Source organism: Gnatocerus cornutus, chromosome 1 (assembly GCF_029298725.1).
Source record: "Gnatocerus cornutus isolate USDA-ARS CGAHR chromosome 1, icGnaCorn1.1, whole genome shotgun sequence".
Lineage (NCBI taxonomy): Eukaryota > Metazoa > Arthropoda > Insecta > Coleoptera > Tenebrionidae > Gnatocerus > Gnatocerus cornutus.
This window is the reverse complement of record NC_142233.1, coordinates 28,828,971-28,854,711: the sequence shown is the minus strand read 5'-3', so window position 1 is coordinate 28,854,711 and position 25,741 is coordinate 28,828,971. Positions and strand designations below refer to the sequence as shown.

The window sequence follows — 25,741 nt, the reverse complement described above, 5'->3', positions numbered from 1 at the left end:
ATCGGGACGTGACACTAAAATTATTGTGATAGCACCTAGAGTAAAGTTTATTTAAAAAAATCATAACAAATCTTTACGTACTTGAAACATTCAGATTGCTGAGATTGATTTTTATCTTTCAAACTGTGAGAGGTTATGAAACATTATTTTTCCAACAATGTTTTCATTTGGTTGTATCCAGAAACTAGAGCAGTGTTCATACTCCACAAGCATCCCAATATTGTTGCAACTAAAGCTGCAATTCTCGATTCTTTAGAACTGTACGAGATAAACCAGTTTGTATAAAAAGAGAAACAAAGACTGACGATTCCTATTATCAAACCCAAGACCCCGAAAAGATTGTGATTAAATTTCAATGTAATTGGGCGTCCATACTTTGTCAGTTTTTGTGAATAAGTCGCTACCAGACCTAATGCCAGGGATAAAATGAACAGTATCATTGAAATTAGCCCTGAAATGGTACTGATTGTAGAAAATGATACCGATTAAAATTTATTTTTTTACCTGTAATTCCGTGCGTTGTGTATAAGTGATAATCTTCTGGTAGGTAGTAAAATGTGTCTATGCAGCCCGCACTTACTAAAACTGTTCCAAAGATCATTAGAACTCCGTGGATCCAATATTTTTGGGTTCTTGTTAATTGTTTTGACCATAGTTCGTCGGTGGCAAAAAGCATCAGAGCTTCTGTCATCAAAGGAATAATCTGGAATCGATTTAAATATAAATATTAAATAAGTAGATACATAATTTTTAAGTGGGTTTATATTGATTCAATTAATAAAGAAAATCTGAGCCATTTACAAAGTCAGAACCACCAGTTGCTTAATAAGAACTATAGAAGAAATATAAGAAACAACAAACTGAAGCGCAATTAAGGTAAATATGTTTTTCTAAAAAAAATGATGGTTGATTTTTCTTGCATCAAAATATACTTTTTTGAACATAAAATTAAGAAATTGTCAAATTAATTAAAATACTTTATCAAAAAGTGTTACGAATTAAATGATTTTGGAATAGTAGTAATAGTAGATTTTGTTATACGGCGGAAAAGTGGTACTTTTTGTCGAGCAATTAAATTGCATTAGCAAGGCAAACCGTAATGAGTGAGCGCAGTTAGAAGTAAAAACATGGATGGCAGTATACTGATGACTATGCATGTAGTTGTCATTGATGACATTTCCTGTAAAAAATATTGGTTTCAAAGAGTTTCAAAGTTAAGATCGTGCAAGTGCCATACAAAATGTAGGTCTCAAATAGTAACCGTCACAAAAAGTACTTTTTCTGCCTAGGGAGCAAAAATGTTTCTATGTCAACAAGTGCTAACTGTCTAAAAACTACTAAAAAATAGTGACTTTTTGTGACGTTTGGAAAAAAAAAAGTTTTTTTTGTTCAATGTAGTTCTTGATTACATGAAATCGTTTAGAAGCAACTGCTTAAAAAATAGATGTAATTGTCACAGAGAAGCCAGAGTAGAAATAATTATATCGACTAAACTAGAAGTTTGTCCATATTTTCTTTTCTAGAGACAAAAGTACAAATGTATTGAGCTTCGGTTTGATTTTAAATTAAAAAAATAAAAATTTGTCAAACTTTTAAAAAAATTGAATTTGTCATTTGGTCGCCATTTTGAAATATACAAGTGACCATTAATATCAATAGGATATTTGAGCAGTTATTTTTCAAAACGCAACAAATTCAGTTATAACTGACATTGGGTTTGATGTGAATTTGAAATTATTTTGGGTAAATCTAACAATGCGTATTTTTTATTTAGTGAAAAATCTCGTGCTAAAACATTGTGTTACCCTCTTATGCTAACATAGTTGAAGTAAATTTGAAGAAAATTGAACAAATTATCGTTTTTTCTAAACCCTTATAAAAATTTATGAAATGATTTTATTGAGTTTTGAAAAATAACTCATTTTTTTCTTAAAAGAATATTTCTTTGGCTATTACATCTTGTAACGGTACAAATTTTCTTTAAGGGATTTGTAGCAAAAGCGTCGCAGTTAGTGCACTATTTTAAGTTTAGGTTTGTTATGATCTGTTGGCGGGGCAGGAGAATACGCTGACGCTAAAATCTGGCGGGAGTAGAAGTCTCCCAAAGTAACACTGCTTTTAGAGGTGCAACATCATCCAGGAATCCTTCAGCGCTGAAATAATGCGTTAGTTTGGCTTGGTTGAGGAAGTTGTTTGGAGCCAAGCAACCACCACATTCCTCTTTTACCCGCTCCAGGGGTGGCTGCCTGGATACCAGTCACCTCAGTTTTAGTTTTAAGTTTTGTCATCTGTGTCAACTGGTTACTTTGGGTATGGAAGGTTGGCAGTACTGTCCTTCGTGACGTACTTCCCCTTTTTTATAGAGGTTTTTGGGAGGGCGCGAAATGAGTACCGGATGGGCAGTTATCTTTGGTCTGGTACTCTTACAAGTGAGTCGGTGGTGATTTTTGGGAGCACCACGTCTCACCCTTTTTGAAGCCGCCCTCTACCAAAGGTGAAGATCTCGAACTTGAGGGACACAGCGTTTAACATACTTTTGTTTTTATTCAGGCTTCTTTTCGTTTCTTTCCTGCTTCGTCTTTTCCTTCTCCGTCGCCTTCGTTTTGGTTTTGGACGAATTGTGCTACTACCCTGACATCGTGGCCACCCTTATCGATTCGTCGTCGTCGTAGGAACAACCGGACGTCGCCGTCCTAGGAATGTCATCGCCGAGGACATCGACGCCGATAAGTAGATAGTTGTACGCCCGCACCTTCGGTTGTAATTTTATTTATTTATATTAATTGTATACGCGTATGTCACCTCTAAGTTGTTGCCTAAGGGTCCGATTTCATGTTGATTTGCAGCATTGCAAATCAGAGTTGCGCCTCAGCAACCCCTATCAAACTGATGCAATTAGCAACTGCGTCAACGCAAATTTGCGCCACTGACTTGAAATCGGGCCCTTAGATCGTTGGGCCGTTTGTGATTCGGAAACGCTTAAGCCCCTGGAATTATGAATTAGAGGACCTTCAGGGTAAGAGAAATGGAGTTTCGAACATCAAAGACCTTAAGGAAGACTCCGGAGATCCCCCAGACGTGTAAACTCGGACTGTCTGGCCAGTGATGAGTTTAACCTGCTACGGTGATATGAATAGTCCGTACAGCCAGCTTCTCCAGTGTGGATTTCTGTAGTGTCTGCACCAGGGTTGGCTACTAAAATCACCCACTTCGGTGTCTGTCTTTGAAGAAGCGGTCGTGTGGTTCTGTCTGATAATGAGCTGTTATCGTGTCTGTCTCCAGCGGAGGGTCGTTAATAGTCTCATCGTTCGTGTATTTTTGTATCTTTGGATGTGTGGTTTTCTTAATTGTTTTGGTTTTGATATTTGTAGATGATGTTATAATTGTCGTAAAGTCGAAGTAGTTTGCAACGCCTACAAACCTCTTTTGTTTAAGGTTAGGGTGACACCAAATCTTCCTGTGTGGAGTGGGGATTCGTTCTGCTGTGTGGTACGTTGATCTTAGTTCTTGTATGAGGTGTAGTTTTGTTTTCATCGGCTGTGTTATTACTGTATTGGGGATCATTTGCAATTTGGTTTGGTTGTTCTTTGGTATATTATGATTGATTCCGTTTTGGTTTAGGATTTGACAGTTTGTACGGGTAGGTGCGATTCATTAGGATGTTTTCCGATACAGTCGGGATGTTTAGTCGTATCTAGGTCTTCCATTTGCTACACATGTGTTCCGCTATGTCTTCTTTTCTTTTTGTTGATGACAATTATGTGTTGGGAGCTTTTGTCTCACTAAGGAGCTATGATTCGAGGGTCCGAGCTTAGCCTTTGACCTCACGTTGTGATGATCCGGTCGATTGTTGGTGGTCGTCGGTGAACTTTTGACACTTCGTGGTATTGTCCTTTCGATAGAGTTTTATTATGATTTTATTTAGTAGTATTTTTTTGACGCGAGGATCAAGCGCCCAACCTTAAGGTAGCTGCATAATTTAGAGTGTAGTCACATGTGTGGTCCGATCGCTTGTATCAAATTTAATATTGTCGGGTTTTAGAAATTTGTGGATAATAATTACGTTAAGAAGTACAAATTTCGCAAAATTTACAATGAGAAATTTTGGAAAATTTTCTAATGAGTAAAGGGTGGGATTTATCTGTAATGGTACAAATTTTCTTTAGAGATTTTTAGCAAAAGTTTTTTCTGGTCCCCTCGATTTCTCTCCAAAAATTGAAAAATTTCAATGTATTTTATTTAAAGTAAAATCGAGAACTTTTTTTATGTCAACACTCGATAATTAGAATCTTTCCCTCCCGAACTCTCGTTACCTCACGTGGGCGTACAAGAAAAGCAGAAAACTTTTGAAGAAGCCATTCTTAAAAATTCCATTGCAGCTTTAAAATCAGATTTAACATTTTTTTGATTTTTTTAATAAAGGGTTCTTGCAATTTTAGTCGTGGAGTTAGTGGATTGTACGCTCTCTTCTCTGATTGGTTTGTTTATTCTCTTTCTCTCGATTATTTGAATTACACTATATTTAGAACTATCGATAATTTGAACTTTTTGCCAGGTCTCTTGAATTTCAAATTATCGAGAGTCTACTGTTGTTAGAACCTTATACATAGTTCTCAGCTGGCGAATAGTCTTCTAAAAATTATTTTTCTAGTCTATGCATGCAAGAAATGGGAAATTCCAACACTCCGTATATTCCAAATTAAAGTGTTCTGTTCAAAATAATTTTTTGAAAATTTGTCACGTACCATGTTCTTAAAGACACCAAAGTTTCGTTGAAATTGTACATAAAAGTAAATCCTCTTACAATTTTATTTATTTATTACTTACTCCGAATGTACACAAAATGACGTGCCATGAGAACCAGTAATGATAATTCACAACTGCTATCCAACAAGAATACGCAACAACACATGAAAGCAGAAATCTCGCACATAAATTAATCACAAATCGAACAACATTCTTCCAGAATGGACCCAAATCACTGAGAACCATCATAAGCAAACAAAAATACCAAACTATTCCAAACACGCGTTATTATATGAATTTATAATAATATGCGGCGACACAAATGGAATTTCCATAGTTTCTGTTCTTTACAGTCGTATCAATAGTACGTTGTTATCCTTACAAAAATAAATCAAGTTGTACAGTTCTAATAAAAGGTCACGATTTTCTCCATTCCTCTACAATATTAAAATGATAAGAAAACGATAAATGCAGAAATTATGAACAAAATTTGGTTATTGATTATTAATTTATTAAATACTTCTATTTTTTAATGTTCGATAGATATGTAGATATACATTGGAAAACACGGTAAAAATTCATTTACATTTACTCCAAGTAAGAAGTGAGCGCTTTATTACCTTGAATTTAACCTGCGGGAATATAATAAATACTTAACCTGAATACAAAATCATTATCTTATCTTTTGTTTATCTACTTGAACTATTTTCCTATTAAATTACGAATCTGATTGAACATACTTTTGGCGGCATCAATGAGAGACCACGCCCAAACTAACGCCAATGTTACAATAGCCGCAATAATTATATCCTCATTAGAAAAGTACTTAAAATACTCTTTCAATCCATAACCTAAAGAAACAATTCCTAGCGTAAATCCAGAAACTCCTATCAACGTGTGGCATAGTTTGATCCAAGCGGGTTTGAGCACCGATTTGAAAATCTGCGCCTTCGATGTGGCAATTCCCAGGAAAATTGAGCACCACATTAAAATCCAAGCGGTTAGTCCTAAAAAAATCCTTTGTTTGAGGCCTTTTTACTGTTTTCGCAAACCTAAAATTCCATGAGTCGTGTTGAAATGTTCTCCTTGTTTCGCCTTAATACGAAAAGCGATTCCAACCGTTACAAGGATTGTACTCAAAACTTGCAAGCTGCTGTGAATAATATACTTCTTGGTTCTTGGGATGTATAACGTGTAAATGTTATCTTTTGTGAAGAGTATCAAACTTTCCGTCATAAGCAGAATAATCTAAAATTAGTTATAAGAGACTAGAGAGAAGTTAGCGCATACTTACACCAAGAGGAGTTAATGCCATGTGCCATGTTCCTAAACTATCGACTTTTTCGTTTGCAAACACGACGCACAAAATGTAGACAATGAGTACAGCAACGGCTTGATGAAATAAAATGTTTAAGCACCATGACACTCTTTTTGTTAAACTGACTATCTCAGCGGTCATTTTTCTGTCAATTGTTTACTGATGGTTGGGTAAAACTAATTGTTTCGCAGGTTATCAGTTATTGATAAAGCTTAAAATTCTGTGGTAATTGTAAAATTAGAAGATGCCGCTGACACTGATAAGAATGAGTAATTATTGACTAGGATTTAGCCGAAATTTTACAATAGGTACATTCCTACATGACGAGTAAATTTTTTATCAACTCGTTTAATTGTTTCTCCTAGAAAAGCAGTGGGGGATTGTAAGTATTGGCAGTAATTGGAATTACAATTTTTTTTTAGATCAATAAAAACTTCCTCCAATTACACATTTTAATACAATCGTTTTAGTTGCGCAAAAAAAGAAAGAAAGAAAGATAAAAATTAAGCCAACACGCCCTGTCTACCGATAATATTGTTTGTAGATTGTAAATGAAATTATTTGGCCAATTCGAAGTAGCAATTTCTTTTTTGCTACAACAAAAGCGTCCGTGCCAAAAAAAAATCATAATATTGTCCTACCTGCAGTCAGAAATCCCACCGGAAGCAATTAATTAAGTACAATCAATTGGCACTACAATAGGCACCTGTAAATCAGCGCAATTTTTTATGGATTCTGTATTTAAAATAAGAATAACAAACTTGTTATTTCAGACAACATATTATTATTGGTAATTTCCAGGATGTTTGTGCTATGACGCTACTTCAAGTCCCTAAGTGTTTTATCAGAGAGAATCTAATAAACTATTAAAGTTAGATTATAGATTAAACAATGCAGGACAGTGATTACAATAATTCGTTTTAATTACAAATGATTATGAATTTATTTTTGGTTGAGACGTATTATCGATTTTTAATTCTTTTTCACTGGACTTTTAAATAAGTCGGTAGATCTGCCATCTTTGGATAACTTTGCATATCAATTATTTATCTTCAATCTGATACGTTTTGATAGAAATGCATCCATAGATTATACAAATATCTCTTGAACAGACAGCAACGGTGCCCAAAATTTTGTCCGTTTATAAAAGAGGTGTCCATTAAGAGGTGGATCAAAATGTGTACGACAAAATTAAAAAAAAAAATAACAATTCTTAGGTAATCTACTTATGTAATCTGAGTTTCATCTGCAGAAAAATGTGGTCACATAAAATATAAAATTTTAAAATTCTCTAAAGATGAACTAGCAAAAAGTATTTTTTTGATTTAGTTATATTCGAACTTCAAACCTTGCAAATAAATATTGCATGAAAAATCTTCTATAGTTTTGGGCTTAGCACTACGAGAAAATAGCTTTTAATTGATGATAACCCGATTTCAAAGCAGCAATAACACTCCACGCCGCAATAATAGCAATAATGACCGTGGCAGCAGTCCGAGATTCTTCACTCGACGCATTTTTAAAATTATGTTTACTTAAACCATAAATTAAACTCGTCATTCCAAAAAGATACCCAAGCAATCCAAAGAAATTGTGAATAAACTTGAACCACACCGGCCTCAAAATCCCTTTCAAAGATTGAGATTTCGCCGACGCAACGCCCAGAATTTGCGACAGAAGCACAAAAATCCAAGACACTAGTCCTGAAATAAAAACTGTGATTGAGTTGTATTAGATTTTGGTAGTTCTACCTGTCCAGGCGTGGATTGAAACGAAGTGGTTGCTTGTTTTAAGACTGATCATGAAGCTTATTCCTATAGTTGCTAAGACAGCACTGCAGAAGAGGAGACCTCCATGTATGTAGTACCTGGTGGTTCTCGGTATTCGCAGAGTCCAAACATTGTCGCTTGCGAACAACACGATTGCTTCTGCCATTAATGGAAGGTACTAAAACGAACTTTTTTTTTTAATTCACAACGTTTGGTCAACTTACGGCAATCGTCGTCAAAATTGTGTGCCATGTAAACAACTTATTTTGAAAATTATAACATAGCGTCCACAAAACGAAAGTTCCAGCTACAGCCACTAGTTGATGAAATATTGTGTTACAGATCCAAGAAATACGTTCGCAAACTGTGGTTTGGGGTGCCGCTGATGGCTTACCCACTTTACTCGAAATGTTAGTCATTTTGTTTAACTTTAACTTAAAAAACAGCGCTTTTATACCAACTATTTAAAGATAAAAAATTATTGCATGATGTCAATCGGTACTTCATTTCGTCACGTACGGATTGTCTTTATAGTAGTTAATTTTATGCCTAGATGATAAGAATAAACTCTTAAATGTTGTATCAAAGTTCCTCTGATAAAACAACATTGCACAATTGAGCTTATTATATTGCCATTTGTGGGAAAAATTGATTTTAATAGCAACACGTGTGGGAAAAGCTGCAACCGATTTTCAAAAATTTCAGAACTAAATACAAAAGTAAAAATAAATCTGTTTCATTCGTTGAAAAAGACCAAATCGTTTTCAATTGAATAGTTCCATTTTTATGGAGCGCATTTTATTGTTTTACTGTATCTTCATAACCAGACGTACAATAAATTAATAATATATTATCTATCTCTCTTATAATAAGTGCAGTTCCTCACCGCCCGTTTTATCCGTTACGCACTCTCCCATCAAAGAAACCGTAAGAAAGATAGATAAGAACTTGAATATTGTTATAAAATAATAAAAATTCATTGATCGGCTTTTGCTGAATTCCAGATCTATAATAATAATAATTAGTAATAATAATTTACAAGCAATGTTTTACCGCAATATATGTATGGCGCAATATAAATAAAAAAAAAACCTTTAGAATAATATAGTTTTTACTTGGTTGTAAAACGACTTTAAAGCTGCCAAAATGCTCCACGCTGTAGTAAAACCTAATAAATAAAACGTCGCTATCCGTGCTTCCGTGCTAGCAACTGCTTTAAAACTTTGAGTTTCAAGTCCATAAGCGAGACTGACTATTCCAAAAACGTAACCCAATAAACCAAGGAAATTATGAAGACATTTGATGTACACCGGGCGCACAACACGACTGAATAATTGAGTTTTGGCTGCTGCTAGACCAAGAAATTGAGATAACAAAACGAATATCCAAGATACAAGTCCTGGAATTTATTTATTAGTAGTGTGAACAAATGAGTAATTTGAATACCTGTCCATCCGTGAATACTTTTAAAATGTATAACGTGTGGTCCTTTAGCGTGAGTTATTAGACTTATTCCAACTGTTACTAACACTGCGCTTACTAGTAAGAGGATACCATGAATCCAATATTTTGTTGTGCGTTCTATGTTTCGGGTCCAAACGTTGTCGCTTGCGAAAAGTATTATTGCTTCTCCCATTAAAGGGACATACTGAAAATAAAATCATTTTAATAATTATAAGGTTTTACCACAAATTTATTAAATTGGTATTGTCCGCATATACAAAAAATTATTTATCAAAAAATGTAGAAAGTTTGGAGCAATTGAAAAAATCTGGAAACCGTAGAAAACCAATAAAACTGAATAAAGAATTATAGAATTATATAATGAAGACAAATTTATTTTTAAAGTCTCCTGAAGTTTCTTGTGCATTATGCATTTAAAGCTATAATAGATATTTATTATACAGGCTGTCTCAGAACTCGCGCCCCAGAGAGCAAGGGCGGGTGCCGACAACAATACAGATGGTAGATTTCAAAACAAAAATTGACTATGTTTAATAGCATCCGAAAACGGATAAAAAATTAACAACCAATTTCGAAAGCTTATTCGTGAAGTGGAATAAAAAGCCATGCTAATTTCCTAGGCAACAAGAGTGTAATGTTCATCTGCCCAATGGATGATAGTATGTGCCCATAGTTACCGACTTTTAAATTATATTCAGCTTCGGGATTAGCTACCGTTTTATCTCGATTATTTTTTGAGTCAAAAAATTTTAGTTTCGAAATTTTGGGTTAGAATTGTTGCCTTCATAAGCCCTTTCTGTCTGGGACGCGAGTTCTGGGACACCTGTATAAGAGTGTATAGAAGCAAATTATTCACGACAAAAATCAGTTATTATAAAATTTTTAGAGTGAATAATTTGCTCTTACACTCGAACGTAATAATACATTTTATCTAAAGCCTCCGTTGGTTGCACTTAATGCACTAAAAAATTGACAGAAGTGACCGGAGTGACCAATTTTACTACATATTTAGAAAGCTATGCCTGTGTTGTTGTTGGAAATGTAGTAAAATTTTCTTTATGGTCTCTAGAAAGTAATAGTGTACTTTATCTGTCTCAAATGAGTAAATAAAGACCATTTTATTCGTACATCTTGAACAAAGAGTTTTTAACAACATGACAAGCGCTTTTTTTATTGTGTTTTTAGATAACTTTTCGAGTTCAGTAGAAAAGGAAATTCCCACTCAAGAATAACACAATTTCACAATTTGTACCTATGTAAGTTTCTAGGTTGCAATTCAGGGAATTACCCGGTAAAATAAATATACCTATTTAAGACAAGTAGTTTTTTTGCGAAACTGAGCTTATAATATAATAACAAATTTATTATCTAGAACTAAATTGGAAACGCTTACCGCTATCGTCGACAGGACTGTATGCCAAGAAAACGGTGTCGACATAGTATTACCATACATAAGAGTCCACAAAATAAAAACAGTAATAACAGCATAACTTTGATGAAAAATTGTGTTAAATATCCACATAAAGCGTTCAACGATTGTAACTTTAGATTCCACCACCATTTTGTACTCGTAATTATTCGGTATAGTTAATCTACTAACTCTAAACTTAATAATAGGGAGGAAAATTTCTCAGAGCTTTATATACCCTCGGTCTGAAATGAACTAAGAAACCGTCAAAATAGATAATTAAATTTTTGATATGACTATCTTTCTGTGCGCTTCTAATCAGTCATACGTGATTCAGGTGATGTTAGTGTGGAAGAAGAAATCAAAATTGCCCAAGTAACGTGATTATTGACATATAATAAATACTTTCTATCTACTCGAGTTTAATCCTTCTTTTCTAGATTTATTGAGAGCGAACTTTCCAAATCTGAGTGTTTCGCGATTGAGACTGCAATTCGATTTTGTAACGGAAACGGAGCAATAAATTCCATTTTTTATAGTTATTGAGAGGAAATTTACAATGTTGTAATTCTTTGTTTGATTTTGTTTTATTGAAACATAAATAAATTGGATGATAAAACTTAAGACGATTAAAAGTAACGTCAAATTATTTTATTAATTTTACTTTCTGTTCTAAAATTAATTTTGTCATTTCTAAAGTTAGTTTAGTTTTATTGTTAGTTGATTTTGGCAATATTTATATACATATATTCATTACTTTAATGTTCTCCATTTTGTTTTTTATTTCGTTTTTTTTATCGAAAGGTTTTTTTTTATTTCTGCCTCATCTGTCTTATTCCTCCATTCAATGACGTTCTTCGTTTGTCAATTTTATGTTATTTTTTTTTAACCCAGGGTTCTTAGAGTTTGTTTCATCTTAATCAATTTTTGCCCTTTCCCATTTTTCTATTCTACGACATTCTTCATTTTTTCATTTTAGTTTTTATCTCATTGGTTTGTTTCAAGTAGTCTAATATGTGTAATGTTCTAAGTCAGATTATTATGCCAAGTTTTCTTAGTCATTTTTCTATTTTCTATGCATTTTTTTCAACAAAAACCCGTATTTCAACTAAAACATCAAAAACCACTCTTTTTACTCTTTTTTAACCCCTAACTTCTAACTCAGATTTTCCTAAAAACATCAACTTTTTGGGAAATTGAGTCGATTTTCAAGTTTTGGTCGTTGAAGTTGAGTTTGAAAAACAGCCCATTGAGTCTTTTCAAAAACACAAAAAATTGTGTAAATGACTTGTTTTTAGGCTCAATTTGCCTACTGAAACATCAATTTTTATTGAAACTACCCCATTTTTATGGTCTTTTTAAAAATGTGAGCCAGATTTTTTTTGACAAGAAATAAGGAAAACTACCCTGTTTTTTTACAATTTCGTAAATATGTGAGCCAGACGTAACAACTGAATCTGTGGTTTTTGTTGAAAAAAAAAATCATAGAAAATACTACTACTTACTACTAAATACTACTTTTACTAAATAAAATACTACTACTACTAACAACTACTAAATACTACTTTGCTACGCGACGGAAGTAAAAAGATGAGAATCAAGCACAAAGAAACAATTTTTAAATATTTATGCTTTTTACCTGTACCCTATGAACATCCTAAAGGCTAATTCACATTCTTTTTTTCTAGCCACATCCGCAAAGAATATCATTTGATCAGGTTTTTGTGATTCTTCTGTTAAATTAACCTTCAGATTATGCTGGTCGCAATTGTATGTTTCGACTTCTTCAGCACAGAAAAGCAAGTTACGGCGACGGAATCTATACAGCAGTTTGTTCAATTATGGTAATTCCCCTTTCTGGCGTAATTGTGATATACGCTGCGGAAGTGGTCAATCCTGGTTCCATTTTTACTGTGGCAGAAAATTCCATGTTCAATGGTTTATTTCGATTGTTGTCGCTTCTGCGGTGGGCTTGTAACTGACGAAATTCGTCAATTTTCTTCTTCAAATCGATTTTATCTAAAATAAAAAACTAAGTGGTGTTTTCATCAGTTTTTACACATACATATCAAGATTGCAGTTCTACAATACAAAACTTAAGAAACACGAGGTCACAGCTACAGATAAAAACCCAAACACCATAAATGCCCTAAACAGAGAACAAGACAAGAAGCATTGCACTTTGGTCATTGGTCGTTTTCCGCATGTGACCAAAGATCTTTTATACTACTTTAATGGTAATATAGTATAAGATCTTTGGTGCGACCCCTCGGAAATAACTGTTTTCTATGAACGACAAGTACCATTTATTCTATAAGAAAATCCCGGAGGCAGGCCGACCTGCCCAGAGTCGAAGACGAAGGCGATTACTGAATGTCTAGAACAAAATTTTAAGCACTTCCCATTAAAATTTATAATTGATTTAGCTGATTTGTGACGGAAATGCGAATATTAAATATATGTATACTTAAATTGAATCATTTCCAGCATTTTCTTACGCAATTAATAAATCAAGACGTTTTACCATTTCATTCGGATCTGAAAAAATACTGCTTCCTGTTTGCCAGCTACTATCCTTTTCATAGAAAAGAATTTTTCGAATATCTTCTAAAACACTTTTATATTTTTTCAACTGTGAATACGCATTTTGTAAATTATCAATTTTTTCTTGTTATTGTGATCTCTTTGCGTTTGTAATGTGTGCATTTAATAATTTTAATGCAGTTGATATTTCGGGTATAGTTGTATGTATCAATTTTTGCATTTCGATTTCATATGTTTATTAATAATAAATGTGAAGGTTTTTCAAATTTAAATTATTTTTTAATAATATCAAAATTTAAATCTTTATTCGGATCTAAACTTATTGAGGGTGATTTGGTAATGGTAATAAATGATCTGATTCGCTTACATCATCGGTTTTGGCCTGCGAAGCCTTTTCCTCTTCTTCCTTTTTTGATTGCTAAAACATTTTTTTTGTCCGAATTAAGAATCTGTTGCGTACGTTCGGGCGAAGCCCTCATGAGCGAAGCGAGTTCGGTAGTTTTTTAATTTCTTCCTTCGTTAAATGTTCTTTAAATTGTTTTAAAATAGATTCTATTTTTTATTGTTTTACCATTTTTTAAAATAGTGTCAATTATTTCAGTTTTACTATCGGTGTTAGTAATTTATATACATTATAGTGAAAAAAAACATAACTATTGTATGTCTTTATCAGAGGGGGATAACTAACTAAATATAGGCAGGGGAAAAGTATTTACATTAACGAAACAGGATTATATGCACTTATTTTAAATTGTAAATTAGAATCTGCAAAATCGTTTAAAAAGTATGTTGTCATGAAAGTCGAAGGCCGAATTTTGAAGGTTAATTTCATTATTATCTGTAGATTGATAAACTTCTTTAAGAAAGTTTGGAACACGTTGACCAGAACTTGATGCCATTGCTCTACCAAATTCTTTTTCAATTGTGATGCATATTGTTAATAAAATAAAATAAGCAGACTTAATAAAGAAATCTGTAATTCTGTCTGTGGATTTTTTTTCCCCGGCCAAAACTGTTCTTGGGTCGAAGTGGAGAGGAAACCCTTTAAGGAGCCTCCGCACTGGAGATCTAATGTGCGGGGGAGTGTGGGAGTTTGAGCCAAGGGGCCCCATACTCACTAAAACCTCTCCCCTTCTATTCCCCTTCTGCGACGGAACCACCTTCCGGCATTACTTTGTCGCAGTCGGTCACACCTCCTCCCCTACTGCCTTCTTCAACTATTTTCTCGTCTCCTTTTCTCTGATTCCTTCATGGCCAGAATTTTTGAACAGATATGCTGAACTGTCGTCCAATTTTTTTCGCTCTGCAACATAATTTCCACCAGGTCTCCTGCCTCTGGCCAAACGCTGATCTTTTTGAACAACTCCAATTTTTCTAGGTTCCACCGGGGGCACCGAAACATGGTGTGCTCTGCGTCATCTTTCTCGTATTCGCAAAACCAGCATCTGGGATTTTCTTCTTTCCCAATTCTGTTCAGGTATATTGAGAAGCATCCGTGTTCTGTTAAGGTTTGGGAAAGATGGAAATCTCCATGCTTTCGTTGCAACCAAAGTCGTAACCCAGGTATAAGTGTCCTCGTCCACTCTCCTGTTTCTTCCCGGTTCCATCTTCTTTGCCAGATGGCTATTATGCTTTTGTCAGAGATTATGGTCTCAGGGTTTCTCCACTTTTGACGCCTTAGATTTGCAGCGATGTCAACTGGAATCGTGCAAGCCAGCACATCAAGAACGGCACCCGCGACTGTCCTGTAACACACAATCACTTTAATAAGTATTCTCCTTCGTGCCGCATTTAAAACGCCCCAGTCTTTTTTTAGTTTAATTCTGTTTGCCCATATTTCAGCTCCGTATAGCAGGTGACTAAGTAGGCGACTCCCAGGTTTGGTAAGATTCTCCTAAGAGCTGTTGTCATGAGGTACGATTTCTCGGCAGCCATTTTAGCATGTACCCCAAGGATTATTTTTCTATCCAGCATTACTCCTAAATATTTGAGCTCAGCCTTTGGTTTAATGGTTTGCCTTTGTTTTTTCTTTTCCCCTTTCTGTCTCATTTCTGAGATATTCTTCATTTTGCCGTTTTGTTTTTTTTTATTTTTACTTCTTCAGTTATCTCATGATTTTAACGATGTGATTCTCCTTTGTGTCACATTTCCATTGGAATTTTTACCTTTTATGTCGTTCTTCGTTATTCATTTTGCATCCTAATTTTAATCCCTTTTAATTTTTTATCTTCGTCCTAAGGGTTAGTTTTGTCTTATTCGATTCTTGTCCATTTCTCTATTCTGACATTTTATTTTTCTGAAGTTTATCTCTTCTATTATCTTAACAGTTCACCACGAGGTATGTTTCTTTACACTCCGTTTTTGCTCTTTTTGATTGTTTTCCTCTTCTTGTTCTCTAATTTTCTATATATTTTCCGGCTGCGATATCTTCAGTTTGTCCTTGCCTTAGCAACTCAAAGAAGAACGAACCCCTGAAATCTGTCTACAGTTCACTCAATTTTATTTCTCAATTCTCAGTTCTCTCATCATCAACAAGAATTTTTCCATTTCTCAGTTTGTTGCTTTAATTCTTTCTTTCAAGTCGCCCAAAATTTAATATCAATCATCTATGCTTGACTGTTGACTCCTTGACTGTCTTCGTTTTAGTCGTCGAATTTTTTCGCAATTTTTCCATTTTATCTGTTCTTCTATTTTATTATCCACTATCCACAGAGTTTGTTTTTGCTCTGGTTTAATTTTTCTTAACAGTTCTATTCTATTTCATTAAATTTTTCTCCATCCTGCCCAGAAATCTACCTTCAGTTTCAGTCATTTTTTATTTTTTATTTTCAGTTCTCTCATCATCGAAAAAGTTTTGCCATTTCCTACAGTTTCTTGCTCTAATTTTGCTCCAAATCACCCCAAATTTCGCTTTCCTCCCTAATTTTCATATTCTTTTTTTTTAGAAAGCAAATTTGCCAAAAAGAATGAAGATGCTTGTCTAGAGAGAAGATAACACACCGGTCTAGTGAATCCTTCTAAAAGCAGAAGAAAGTAAATGTAATTTCGTCAGATGTAGAATAAAATAAAAGTTAAGAAGAATATCACAATGTTTCTAAAAGTTTGAGAAATTAAGAAACGAAAACCTCCCGAAAATTGGAATTTTGAAAATTAAAAACAATTTTTTCAGTTTAAAACAACTCGAAACGAAATGTACGTAAGATAGCTTTCTTCAAAAGTTCGTCCAATTAATACGATTTAAGTACATCGAAGTACAACCTCTTTACAAACTCATTGGATACACACATTTGAGATATCTGTAAAGATAAAGCAACAAAACAGTAGTTCATGTACTGAGAGTCGCTACAAGATCCATAAGACAAAGGCGAAATTTTATCTTGTTCATTTCTGAAATCACGTCTGATATCAGATTAAAAATAAAATCAAAACATAATCTTTCGAAACACATCTTTTCTTTCCTCTCTTCCGATTGCAATTAAAACTAAATCAATAGTACATTATGACATTAAGAGCAAAAATGAAGTTTTGTGTGCCGAACATGTTCGTGTGTCTGCCAAACTTAGTAAAAGTGAAACTTTTTCCTTGACAATCGAGCTAGATAATCAATTTTTTGCCGTTTAAAAAAAAACAATAATATTATTGCTAAATTTTTTTATTAACAGACTCATAAGCTGTATAATTATTATGAATTTGGCTCTAGCTGAGATATGATAAAGTTGGTGATGACTGCTTGAGCTAAAAACAATACATACTTAATAAATGTATTAAGTTTATCAACATTATATTTATACCCAAAGTGCTGTTATTTTCTACAGCGATGACATGAGCTGTATCTCCATTCAAATTGTTAAGTCGGAAATCGCCACCATGAAGCAACAGTTCTTGACAACTATGAGGATGGTTACCTCTTGCAGCATACATCAGAGGAGTGTTACACAACTGCAAAAAAATGATTTAGCGGAAAATTAGCGGAAAACAAGATAACAACCGCACGTATTTTGATAACCTAGGTCTAGCTATTTTTTTCAACAATGTTACAAAATAAGTGGTTCAAATTTTAAGATCATGGACTTTAACATTCATTCATCTAAGTATAGCAATATCTCAGAAAAATTTTGAATGACCATTAGTTTAGTTGTAAGCACTTGAAAATTCGAGTGCAATCTTGAAATAGTGATTTAGCCTAACGAGTTGATTGTTTCAGGTCTTTATTTAGTCACGTAGTAGTATTTTGCACAATATCTAATTTTGTATAAGTGTTCAATCAAGAATAAAATAGCATTTTATTTAGTAGAGTGTAAAATAAAAGTTTGAAGTATAATGAACTCATCGAACATTTATTTGATTCTGCTGATACGTAAATCGTCGTCTAAGCGGCAACATCCGTCACCTCAGTTGTGAAAATATCTTATTACAACTTTTTCTCAGATGAATTTTTTGCGGGAAACTTACTGGTGGAGGTTATCTTTTGTATTACTGAATAGATCTAACCTTAAGCTAAAATTTGATATCAAATAGTCATTGAGAAAAATTATTTACACTGACGCAAAAACAGTATTTTGCGCTCCCGTATGACTTTGTAAAAATTGAGATTACGGTAGTTGCCGCTTAGACGACGAAATACTACGTTCCTGTGTAATGTAAGGCTTTAGTAGTAATTATAAACCAAGGAAAAGACCTGCTAGTTTTCCTCGATCTTTCGGATTTTGGGAAATAATAACGCTCGGACTAGAAAAGTATTTTTTAATGCATTGCCGATTTAATCTAACTTTTTCATTTTGAAGACAAAAGTTGAGGTGAGATAGATAAGCCCAAGGCCTAAATATCGTAATTTGCAATTGTTGAACAAAAATCAGTAACCTAAACCAATAAAATATCTTTATTTTTGACGTATAGATGACGTTTATTAATTTCCATCCGAACTGAATATTTACTTGATATAGGCAACCCAAAATACGCTGTTCTTTATCTACATATAGAAAAAAAAATTAATTTTCCAGTTCGGTAGTAAATAGTGAAAAAAATTACTAATTACGCCAATGTTCCTAAAGCAAAAAGTGTTACATACTTCTACTAACAAAAAAAACCCAAAAGGATCTTGAAAAAAGTAAATAAGAGAATCTAATAAAAATATAAGGAATACAGAGAATTGAAATAAGTTATTTTGAAAATTCAAGAACCATTAAAAATATGACGGACTTTAACAATCTAAGGAATATACAGGATGATTTGGAAATAAGTATGAGACACGTTTTTTTACATGGTCTGCATGGTTGACATTGGCTCCCTTATCAATAAGAAGCCTTATCACATCGTGGTGTCCTCCATTAGCGGCCAGCGTCAAAGGCGTTTCTTCTTCAGGGCCCAACTTATCAATTTCCGCGCCATTGTTCAAAAGCAGAAGAACAGTATTATACTGTCCATACGCAGCAGCCCAATGCAACGCTGTTAAACCGTTACAATCTCTAACATCCACCGATTTTTCACAATTAATATCATATTCACTAATTTCCCCCTGTCCAGCGCGCGTATGAAAATTAATATCAGCCGACCGCGGCACTGGTGTCTCAGCTTGGGTATTTCCCCTCTGCAAGTTTGTCAGCACTGTACACAAACTCTGCCGATAAGGTTGAAATGCGCTTTTTCGATTCGCGTCTTGTAAGGAACCCGGTGACCACTTTTTGGGACCGCTGGATAAGTTCGGCGACAAACCAATGGGGCTATCACAGTTTTCGGTTGTCGGTGAGATAATGGGTTTCACGTCTTTCTCTTCATTTGAGGAATCATCTTGAACTTCAGTATTCATTGTAAAGTTGAAAAGTCCACGGATTTACACTTTTCTTCGCACGTTTTAGTCACTGACCTTGTTTACACCATCTCACTTTCACTTGAACTGGTTGTGTTTTTCCGTCTCTGTTGATTGCATCAAAACAATGATTTGTCAAGTGGTGGCGATAAAATTTTGTTACTTTGACCAGTTAATTAGAGTTGGCAACAGGTTTAACACATCGAAAGATGGACACGTTGGTCAAGTTGAACAACCAAAGCGCTGGAAGAGATAAAATTGCTAGGTATAATAAATTAGAGCATCTTTAACGATTTTAACCTAACTTTTCAGGTTGCTCCAGTACTTGAGCAGAGTGCTATGGAACAGATTACAACACACCAATAAAGATCGAGTTAATGCATTTAAGAATATCGAATTTCAATTAAGCACGTTTAGGAAATGTGAGCTGAGTATACCTAATTGATTTTTTATCGCAAAATTTATTTTAGTGCTCCGTTTCGGAAAATGCATCGACGTAATATACTCGACGACAAAATTAATGGACCATCCGGACTCAACAGTGCGACATACTATGGTCCTGAGCAAAATCGCAATGTCGCTCTTTCTGTTAGGTGACCATTTATTATGGCTAGGGCGAGCAGATTTATGCAGTATTAACACTCAAAAATGGAGTAGAATGTCCAATAAGTATTGGTTGTATTCAATAACTATGAACTTAGTCAGGGATTTTTATGAAATTTCTTGTATTATTAGAGCCCAGAAACAAAATATTGTGCCGCGAAGAGGCGTTAATAGTGTAAATGATATTTTTACCGTTTTAACAAGAACTTTGATCACTTTACAAAGTAATAGGAGTATTATGATTGATACGGTGAAAAATGGGTGCGATTTCTTTATACCATTGACAGCTTTAGGTCACGTTAATTTGTCTTCTGGTACAGTTGGGTGGTTGGGGGTTGTATCGTCGATTGCGGGACTGCTGGTTGTGTTGGAGCCAAAATTTAAATTGTCGCCATCCTAAGGTTTTTTCTACTTTCTGTGATTGTATTTTTAATATATTTGTGTAATTTTTTTCATTTTGGGAACAAGTTGGGAATGAAGTTGTAATTATATTGGAATTTCAGGTAAAAAGAACTATAATTCTTTTAAAATAAATTAAGATAAAGCACGTTTATACTAAGTACATTTTGATATGTAAGTTGACGACTTGAACTAACGGAACAAAAGATTAATGTTCATGACAATATACAATATTTTGAACGAAAATCTTGTTTCTTTACTAGGTTAATATCATTAAAAGTCATTTTACTATTATTTCAAAACCGCTTTTGGAAATCCATAATAAAATCGTCGTCTAAGCGGCAACATCCGCAACCTCAGTTGAAAAAATATTTTATTACTAGTTTTTCTCAGACGAATTTTTCGCGGGAAACTTAATGGTGGAGATTATCTATTGTATTACTGAATAGATCTAACCTTAAGCTAAAATTTGATATCAAATAGTCATTGAAAAAAATTATTTACACTGACGAAAAATCAGTTTTTTTGCGCTTTCGTATGACTTTGTAAAAATTGAAATTGCGGTATTTGCCGCTTAGACGACGAAATATGCCTTCGAATTAACGTCACACGTCAAATTAGCATGCGAAATTTGAAACTTGAGATAACAGTAACTTTTTAGAAGTGATTATCGCCTCTTTTGGGTAAGACTTAACATTGTTATAGTTTTTTTTTCGGCGCGATCCTGACCCACATGTGCGCTTTTTGCAGTTATTACATCATTAATTACTCTACCAAATGCGTTATCTTGAAGAATTAAATTTCATCTCCGCAGTGTGTAAACAAACCCGGTAATAGGCAGTAATGACTAAAAAATTCGTTGATTGTTTTATGCTTATGAGTACCGCCCTGTCTATACGAGGCGGTAACAAATTACCAGAAATGGGTCGTCCGCTTTTGCAAGATTTTTCTACCACCAGAGTAAATCTATCTCTTTCACTACAAGAAATTAAAGTTGTGGACTCCAACAGCTTGGTAAGATCAGAAGATGAGGTATTTTATACCAATTTTTTATTTAAGGAAATTGAGGTAGCGGCACTGTTGAATCAGAAATGGAGAGATCCACGGCTGGGAGCTAATATAAAAACGCGGAAAATGGCAGTGGCTGGACAGATATGGAAACCAAAAATTGTCAATCTTAATGGAGAAAATACTATTTGTAATAATGAAGATACTGTTTTTTGGAGAGGTTTTGGAGATCAAGGAAATATCCTCTTGAGTGAGAAAGTGATTATTAAAACATCATGCACGTCAGATTATTGGAGATTTCCTTTTGACGTACAAATGTGCCAAGTAAAATTTGGATCTTGTAAGAAGCTAAATTAGCTCAAGAGACAAAAAACTAGATATTTTCTTACAGACAGATTTCCACAAGATGAAGTTGCGTTAGAATGGGATACAGTTCCTTTACACATAACTGCGGATCTTAATTTAAATGAATATGATATTAGCACTATAAAAAATTACATGGAAGTAGAAGTCCGTTGCTCAGGTAAAAAAATCCACAATTTAATTTTTAATTGTTCCATTAATTATAATGATTTTAGGTAATTTCAGTACAGCTGTGGTCCAGTTCACTTTTATTCGTCATTGGCAACACTATTTTCAATGTATTATGTTACCTTCTTTCATACTCTCAGTACTGAATTACGCAACATTTTGGTTCAGTTTGAACAAGAGGTCAACGCGCCTTTACACAAACTTGTTCGTTTTCGGTCTTATGGTCAATTTTTGTTATATTTCAGCATGCTTTTTATACAAAACTCAATACTTGAAAGCCATGGACGTCTTTGTGCTTGTAAACACAATATTTTCCGTAATTACTCTTCTGGAAACTCTTCTTATCGATTCCATGTGTGGCTTAGAAGAGTTTCGTTTTCATTTAAAAACTGTTGCGAGCTCCAAAGAGTATCCGCCAATAGTGTTTTGGGTAGAGTGCGTCACAAAAGGATCATATCCGATTTTCTATTTATTTTCTTTATTTCTGTGGTGGGGGTTGTATAAAATAAAAGTTTGATGGTCACTGCTTTTTCTTTCGCTGTCGTTCTTGTCGGTAAAGTAGGCAGCGTAACTGTCAGTGTCAACTTGACGTTTGACATATTGTGGTTTAAATCTGTGCTTTGGTAATAGGAAAATATAAATAAATAAAATCTAAAGCTTACATGTTTAAAGCACCACTGTGAAACATGCTACTAGGATGTCTATAGTCCCTTTGAGCGTTCTTAGTTGTTTTATAAAGGTAACATGTGGATATAAGTGCAAATGATTACACGTTTCTGTGCTGAATTTTTCCATCTTTATGAAGTTTTACGTCAAATGAGTTGTTATTTTTAATGTTAATATCATGTGTAATTAATGCACGTTGTGTATATTTGAATAACCTAACTACAAACGGACTATTGCTCTATTTTGTGATTTGTGTCATTCATTTGGATGTGAAAGTTGTGTGCGTTATATCTTTTCCGTGTTGCAGGATGAACAGACGATATAGTATTTTATAAAATATGGCAGGGAATAATCCAGTCCAAGCCATTCCAGAAGGGGTGAATCCAGAAAACAACCACATTGGTGGAGGACCTTTGATCAATCCCAATAGATTAAGGAATAACAATAATCAAAATCCTCTGTTTAATGTTAGAGATCGGCTGTTTCACACCCTATTTTTCAAAGCAGCGTTAGCATACGCCAGGACTTTTCCAAAGCCAGTTAGGAGAATTTTTGAATTTCTAATATTAATTAAGGCTATAGCAGCTTTCTTTGTATTAGTGTATATACATATAGCATTTTCTAAAACACCAACCACATGTTTGCAACATGTTAAAAATACTTGGCCCCGTGACGGCATTCTTAGGGTAGAAATTGTTAGAAATGTAGGCAAAGATTATAACATTGAACAGAGCTATGCCAAGGAAGAGAAAATCAAACAGGAAAAAGTCGACGATATCTCCAGTGTTTTGGGACTGCTGGCCAGGGATGGTTTTGTGAACATTGAACCATCTACTGTGGAAGATGCTGGACGGGAGACTGAACCACTGGGTCCAGACCATCAAAGTAAATAAACTAATAACGCGTAGCGTGTAAATATGATAATTATTGTGTAATTACTTCCATTGAACCGGAAGTTTGTTGTAATCAGTAGAAAGTATTTTAGACTTTCTACAACCTTCAGGGTGTAGATGAACTTTGAACTTGTACAATCAAATTTGACACCATTTTTATGTATTTATTTTTTTTCTAGATTACGTCAACGATAACAGTAACGCCTCACATTCCACAGAGAAACAGTTGGTTCCGAATTCCCTCTTCAACGTGACCCAAATTTCCTCAACGATATGGGACGGTTTTCAACGCTTAACCCAAATCCCTGCGTCTTCCTCTGAAAAAACGGTGCCACCAGACGAATGTTCCGATCCTGAAGATCCAGGAAACTACGACAATTTTTCCAAGAAAGTAGCTGAAGAGGAATCACCAACCACCGACGTTCTTGCGGACGCTAAAAAAGAACCACAAAGCAAATCATCAGGTTTGTATTCTTCATAATTATTTACTTATAGGTTTTGAGTTAATTGAAACCAACCCAAAGAATATTGATTGAGGGGTGTGCCAATGAATTATCACGTTTACTTGTTTGATGAAATGGACTGTTCTAGATTGGCCTGATGATGAGTATATTGTGGAGTATTCTTTGGAGTATGGATTTCTACGGCTATCCCCAATGGTGCGAGCTAGGTTGAAGATTCCCGTTCAGATTGTCACTTTAGATCCTGGAAAGGATGAATGTTTTGGGGATACCTTCAGTCGGTTCGTTTTGGATGAGTTTTTGGGGTACGATGATTTACTTATGGCGTCGATAAAAACTCTGGCGGAAGAGGAGGACAATAAGGGCTACCTTAGGTACTTTTTAACACGTAAATTTCGTTGGTGTTTTATTTAAATTAATTTCAGAAATGTGGTCACTGGTGAGCACTACAGATTCGTAAGCATGTGGATGGCGAGGACGTCCTATTTCGCAGCTTTCTTCATCATGATTGTATTTGTAAGTATAAAGACAGGTTGAGGACACAGAGGAAGGAAATGTGCAAAATAATTTCGATACTACCATAATAATGAAATAAAGCGCCATGTTTCTATTTTTGCAACATAAAAAAGGTGCAACCAGCATTATTATTAAATATTATTGAAGTGCTCACCGCTGTAATCTACAACGTCCTTTAAACTCTTCAGTAGTAGCAACAAACTGATAATAACTTTTATTGGTATTGAATTACCTTGCGATTGAAATAACTTTTTATAGTTTTACTAATCCGGACTTTTTACAAGCGGATTTTTCCTGTTTGCAGTATAAATAATTTATTTTTTTATTGTACTTGATTTTTTATTCCGGATGTTTCGAAATTGGGAAAAAACTCGTGCACAGCAGCTGACTTTCTATTTTGAATATAAGTTTTTATAACATAGCCCATGTTAACTGCAAGGTAAAAAGGCACACGCGGTAATATGTTGCTCAATATAATGGAGAGATTTGGTTTAGCATTTCGGAAGGTGGAAGTAGGTCGAACCGGTCAGGAAGTTGTACATACTTGGGATGTACAGCTCGGAGCGTTTTCGGTTTAATTAAGTTAGTCGGAGGATTAGAACATGTAGGTTTTTATATATCCAATAGGATATTCAGGCAGGATATTATGTAACATTACATTTTTATCCACGAAGAAAGAAAGAAAAAAATATTTGTAGAGCAGCCTGTTTTTGGTAGTACAAAATAACGATTCGACAATGGAACTAAAAACTAGAGAAAAACAGTTTTCACATAAAAGTAATTCATTTTGCAGGTAGGAAAATGCATTTTCTGTGAATTTCTAACTTTGATTGGCGACTTTTTACCTTTGATTTTTACAACGTTTTCATACAGCTGTGTTTTCCAGGAAGAATTCTCTATAAAAAAATTAATTTGAACTCACGTGTTGTAAGGTAATTCTACGTAAATAATGTAACGAGACCCATCTGTATTTTTGTAAAATTACGGAGATTCACCGCTTTTGGTAATAAAAATTTCCTTCATAAAATGAATAACTTTGAACTCGTCTAAATGAATAAAAAGAATGATAGTTGCTAGTTTTCGCTACAGTTAAGAAAATAGTTTTCAGGATTGAAATGCACGTCTCTATTTTATTGTCGTTTTTTTTAGTTTTTTAATTGAATAACGGAGAATTAAGCGCGATTTTTTAATAGCCTTGATCATAAAAATTGAAAAAAATTACTACCAAAGACGTCAGAGTCAGAGTTCGTTGATATCCCTTTGCTTAATCAGAGTTGAATTCTCATATTTTGAAGTGAAATACGAGTATAATGAATTTAAAAGTACATTGCTTTGACTGTTAAAATATCTCTCCAGAAATAATTATTGTTTTAGATCTTCTCCCGGTAAAAATTCAGGCACCGTGTACATTTCCCAACCCCCTATTGTGCGAAACGTTGTAATTTGGGCGTGAAAAAGGGGCTCCCCGATTTCAGGTTCGCGTCGTCCGGAACGCGCTTTTTCCAAGAACAAAGGTCGTCATTTTCGCTTCCGATTTTCGTGTCCTCATTTCCAATGGATTGATGCAGCGACAGTGACGACAGCAGCAACGATGTATTAACGATTCGTC

General features: G+C 34.3%; 8 protein-coding genes across 9 annotated transcripts in view; 3 read left to right on the top strand and 5 right to left on the bottom strand.

The window, feature by feature from the left end:
- Positions 1-56: 56 nt before the first annotated feature.
- Positions 57-5,083, bottom strand: LOC148181347 (transmembrane reductase CYB561D2-like). Its single transcript, XM_088046670.1, has 3 exons — positions 4,828-5,083; positions 505-703; positions 57-451 (listed from the first exon to the last, which is right to left on the bottom strand). Exons 1-3 carry the CDS (start codon positions 4,993-4,995, stop codon positions 144-146), a joined length of 675 nt encoding a protein of 224 aa, XP_087902796.1. The 5' UTR covers positions 4,996-5,083; the 3' UTR covers positions 57-143.
- A 279-nt stretch (positions 5,084-5,362) lies between these two features.
- LOC148181346 (transmembrane reductase CYB561D2-like) lies at positions 5,363-6,539 on the bottom strand. Its single transcript, XM_088041271.1, has 3 exons — positions 6,041-6,539; positions 5,799-5,994; positions 5,363-5,753 (listed from the first exon to the last, which is right to left on the bottom strand). Exons 1-3 carry the CDS (start codon positions 6,203-6,205, stop codon positions 5,449-5,451), a joined length of 666 nt encoding a protein of 221 aa, XP_087897397.1. The 5' UTR covers positions 6,206-6,539; the 3' UTR covers positions 5,363-5,448.
- A 923-nt stretch (positions 6,540-7,462) lies between these two features.
- On the bottom strand, positions 7,463-8,252 carry LOC148181345 (transmembrane reductase CYB561D2-like). Its single transcript, XM_088049916.1, has 3 exons — positions 8,058-8,252; positions 7,816-8,011; positions 7,463-7,767 (listed from the first exon to the last, which is right to left on the bottom strand). The coding sequence occupies exons 1-3, from the start codon at positions 8,250-8,252 to the stop codon at positions 7,463-7,465; spliced, it is 696 nt and encodes a 231-aa protein (XP_087906042.1).
- A 675-nt stretch (positions 8,253-8,927) lies between these two features.
- LOC148181344 (uncharacterized) lies at positions 8,928-10,858 on the bottom strand. Its single transcript, XM_088048644.1, has 3 exons — positions 10,691-10,858; positions 9,280-9,481; positions 8,928-9,232 (listed from the first exon to the last, which is right to left on the bottom strand). The coding sequence occupies exons 1-3, from the start codon at positions 10,856-10,858 to the stop codon at positions 8,928-8,930; spliced, it is 675 nt and encodes a 224-aa protein (XP_087904770.1).
- Positions 10,859-16,885: 6,027 nt separating this feature from the next.
- Positions 16,886-19,055, bottom strand: LOC148181343 (uncharacterized). The gene is made up of 3 exons (XM_088032804.1): positions 18,510-19,055; positions 17,041-17,188; positions 16,886-16,984 (listed from the first exon to the last, which is right to left on the bottom strand). Exons 1-3 carry the CDS (start codon positions 19,053-19,055, stop codon positions 16,932-16,934), a joined length of 747 nt encoding a protein of 248 aa, XP_087888930.1. The 3' UTR covers positions 16,886-16,931.
- Positions 19,056-19,235: 180 nt separating this feature from the next.
- On the top strand, positions 19,236-20,303 carry Pex11ab (peroxisomal biogenesis factor 11ab). The gene is made up of 3 exons (XM_088032812.1): positions 19,236-19,320; positions 19,368-19,477; positions 19,526-20,303. The coding sequence occupies exons 1-3, from the start codon at positions 19,265-19,267 to the stop codon at positions 20,056-20,058; spliced, it is 699 nt and encodes a 232-aa protein (XP_087888938.1). The 5' UTR covers positions 19,236-19,264; the 3' UTR covers positions 20,059-20,303.
- Positions 20,304-20,401: 98 nt separating this feature from the next.
- Positions 20,402-22,119, top strand: LOC148181341 (glycine receptor subunit alpha-2-like). Its single transcript, XM_088032796.1, has 4 exons — positions 20,402-21,071; positions 21,117-21,405; positions 21,457-21,588; positions 21,644-22,119. The coding sequence occupies exons 1-4, from the start codon at positions 20,901-20,903 to the stop codon at positions 22,111-22,113; spliced, it is 1,062 nt and encodes a 353-aa protein (XP_087888922.1). The 5' UTR covers positions 20,402-20,900; the 3' UTR covers positions 22,114-22,119.
- A 24-nt stretch (positions 22,120-22,143) lies between these two features.
- The window catches only part of LOC148181340 (membralin), a 41,694-nt gene continuing 38,096 nt past the window's right edge, over positions 22,144-25,741 (top strand). Inside the window, exons 1-6 of one of the 2 annotated variants that reach the window (XM_088032788.1) lie at positions 22,148-22,219; positions 22,269-22,335; positions 22,570-23,147; positions 23,335-23,619; positions 23,747-23,990; positions 24,042-24,132. In XM_088032788.1, coding sequence (XP_087888914.1) covers positions 22,601-23,147; positions 23,335-23,619; positions 23,747-23,990; positions 24,042-24,132 — 1,167 coding nt within the window. In that variant the 5' untranslated portion in view covers positions 22,148-22,219; positions 22,269-22,335; positions 22,570-22,600. Of the gene's footprint in view, positions 22,336-22,569; positions 23,148-23,334; positions 23,620-23,746; positions 23,991-24,041; positions 24,133-25,741 lie in introns of both variants that reach the window. The other variant, XM_088032780.1, reaches the window with a different exon arrangement.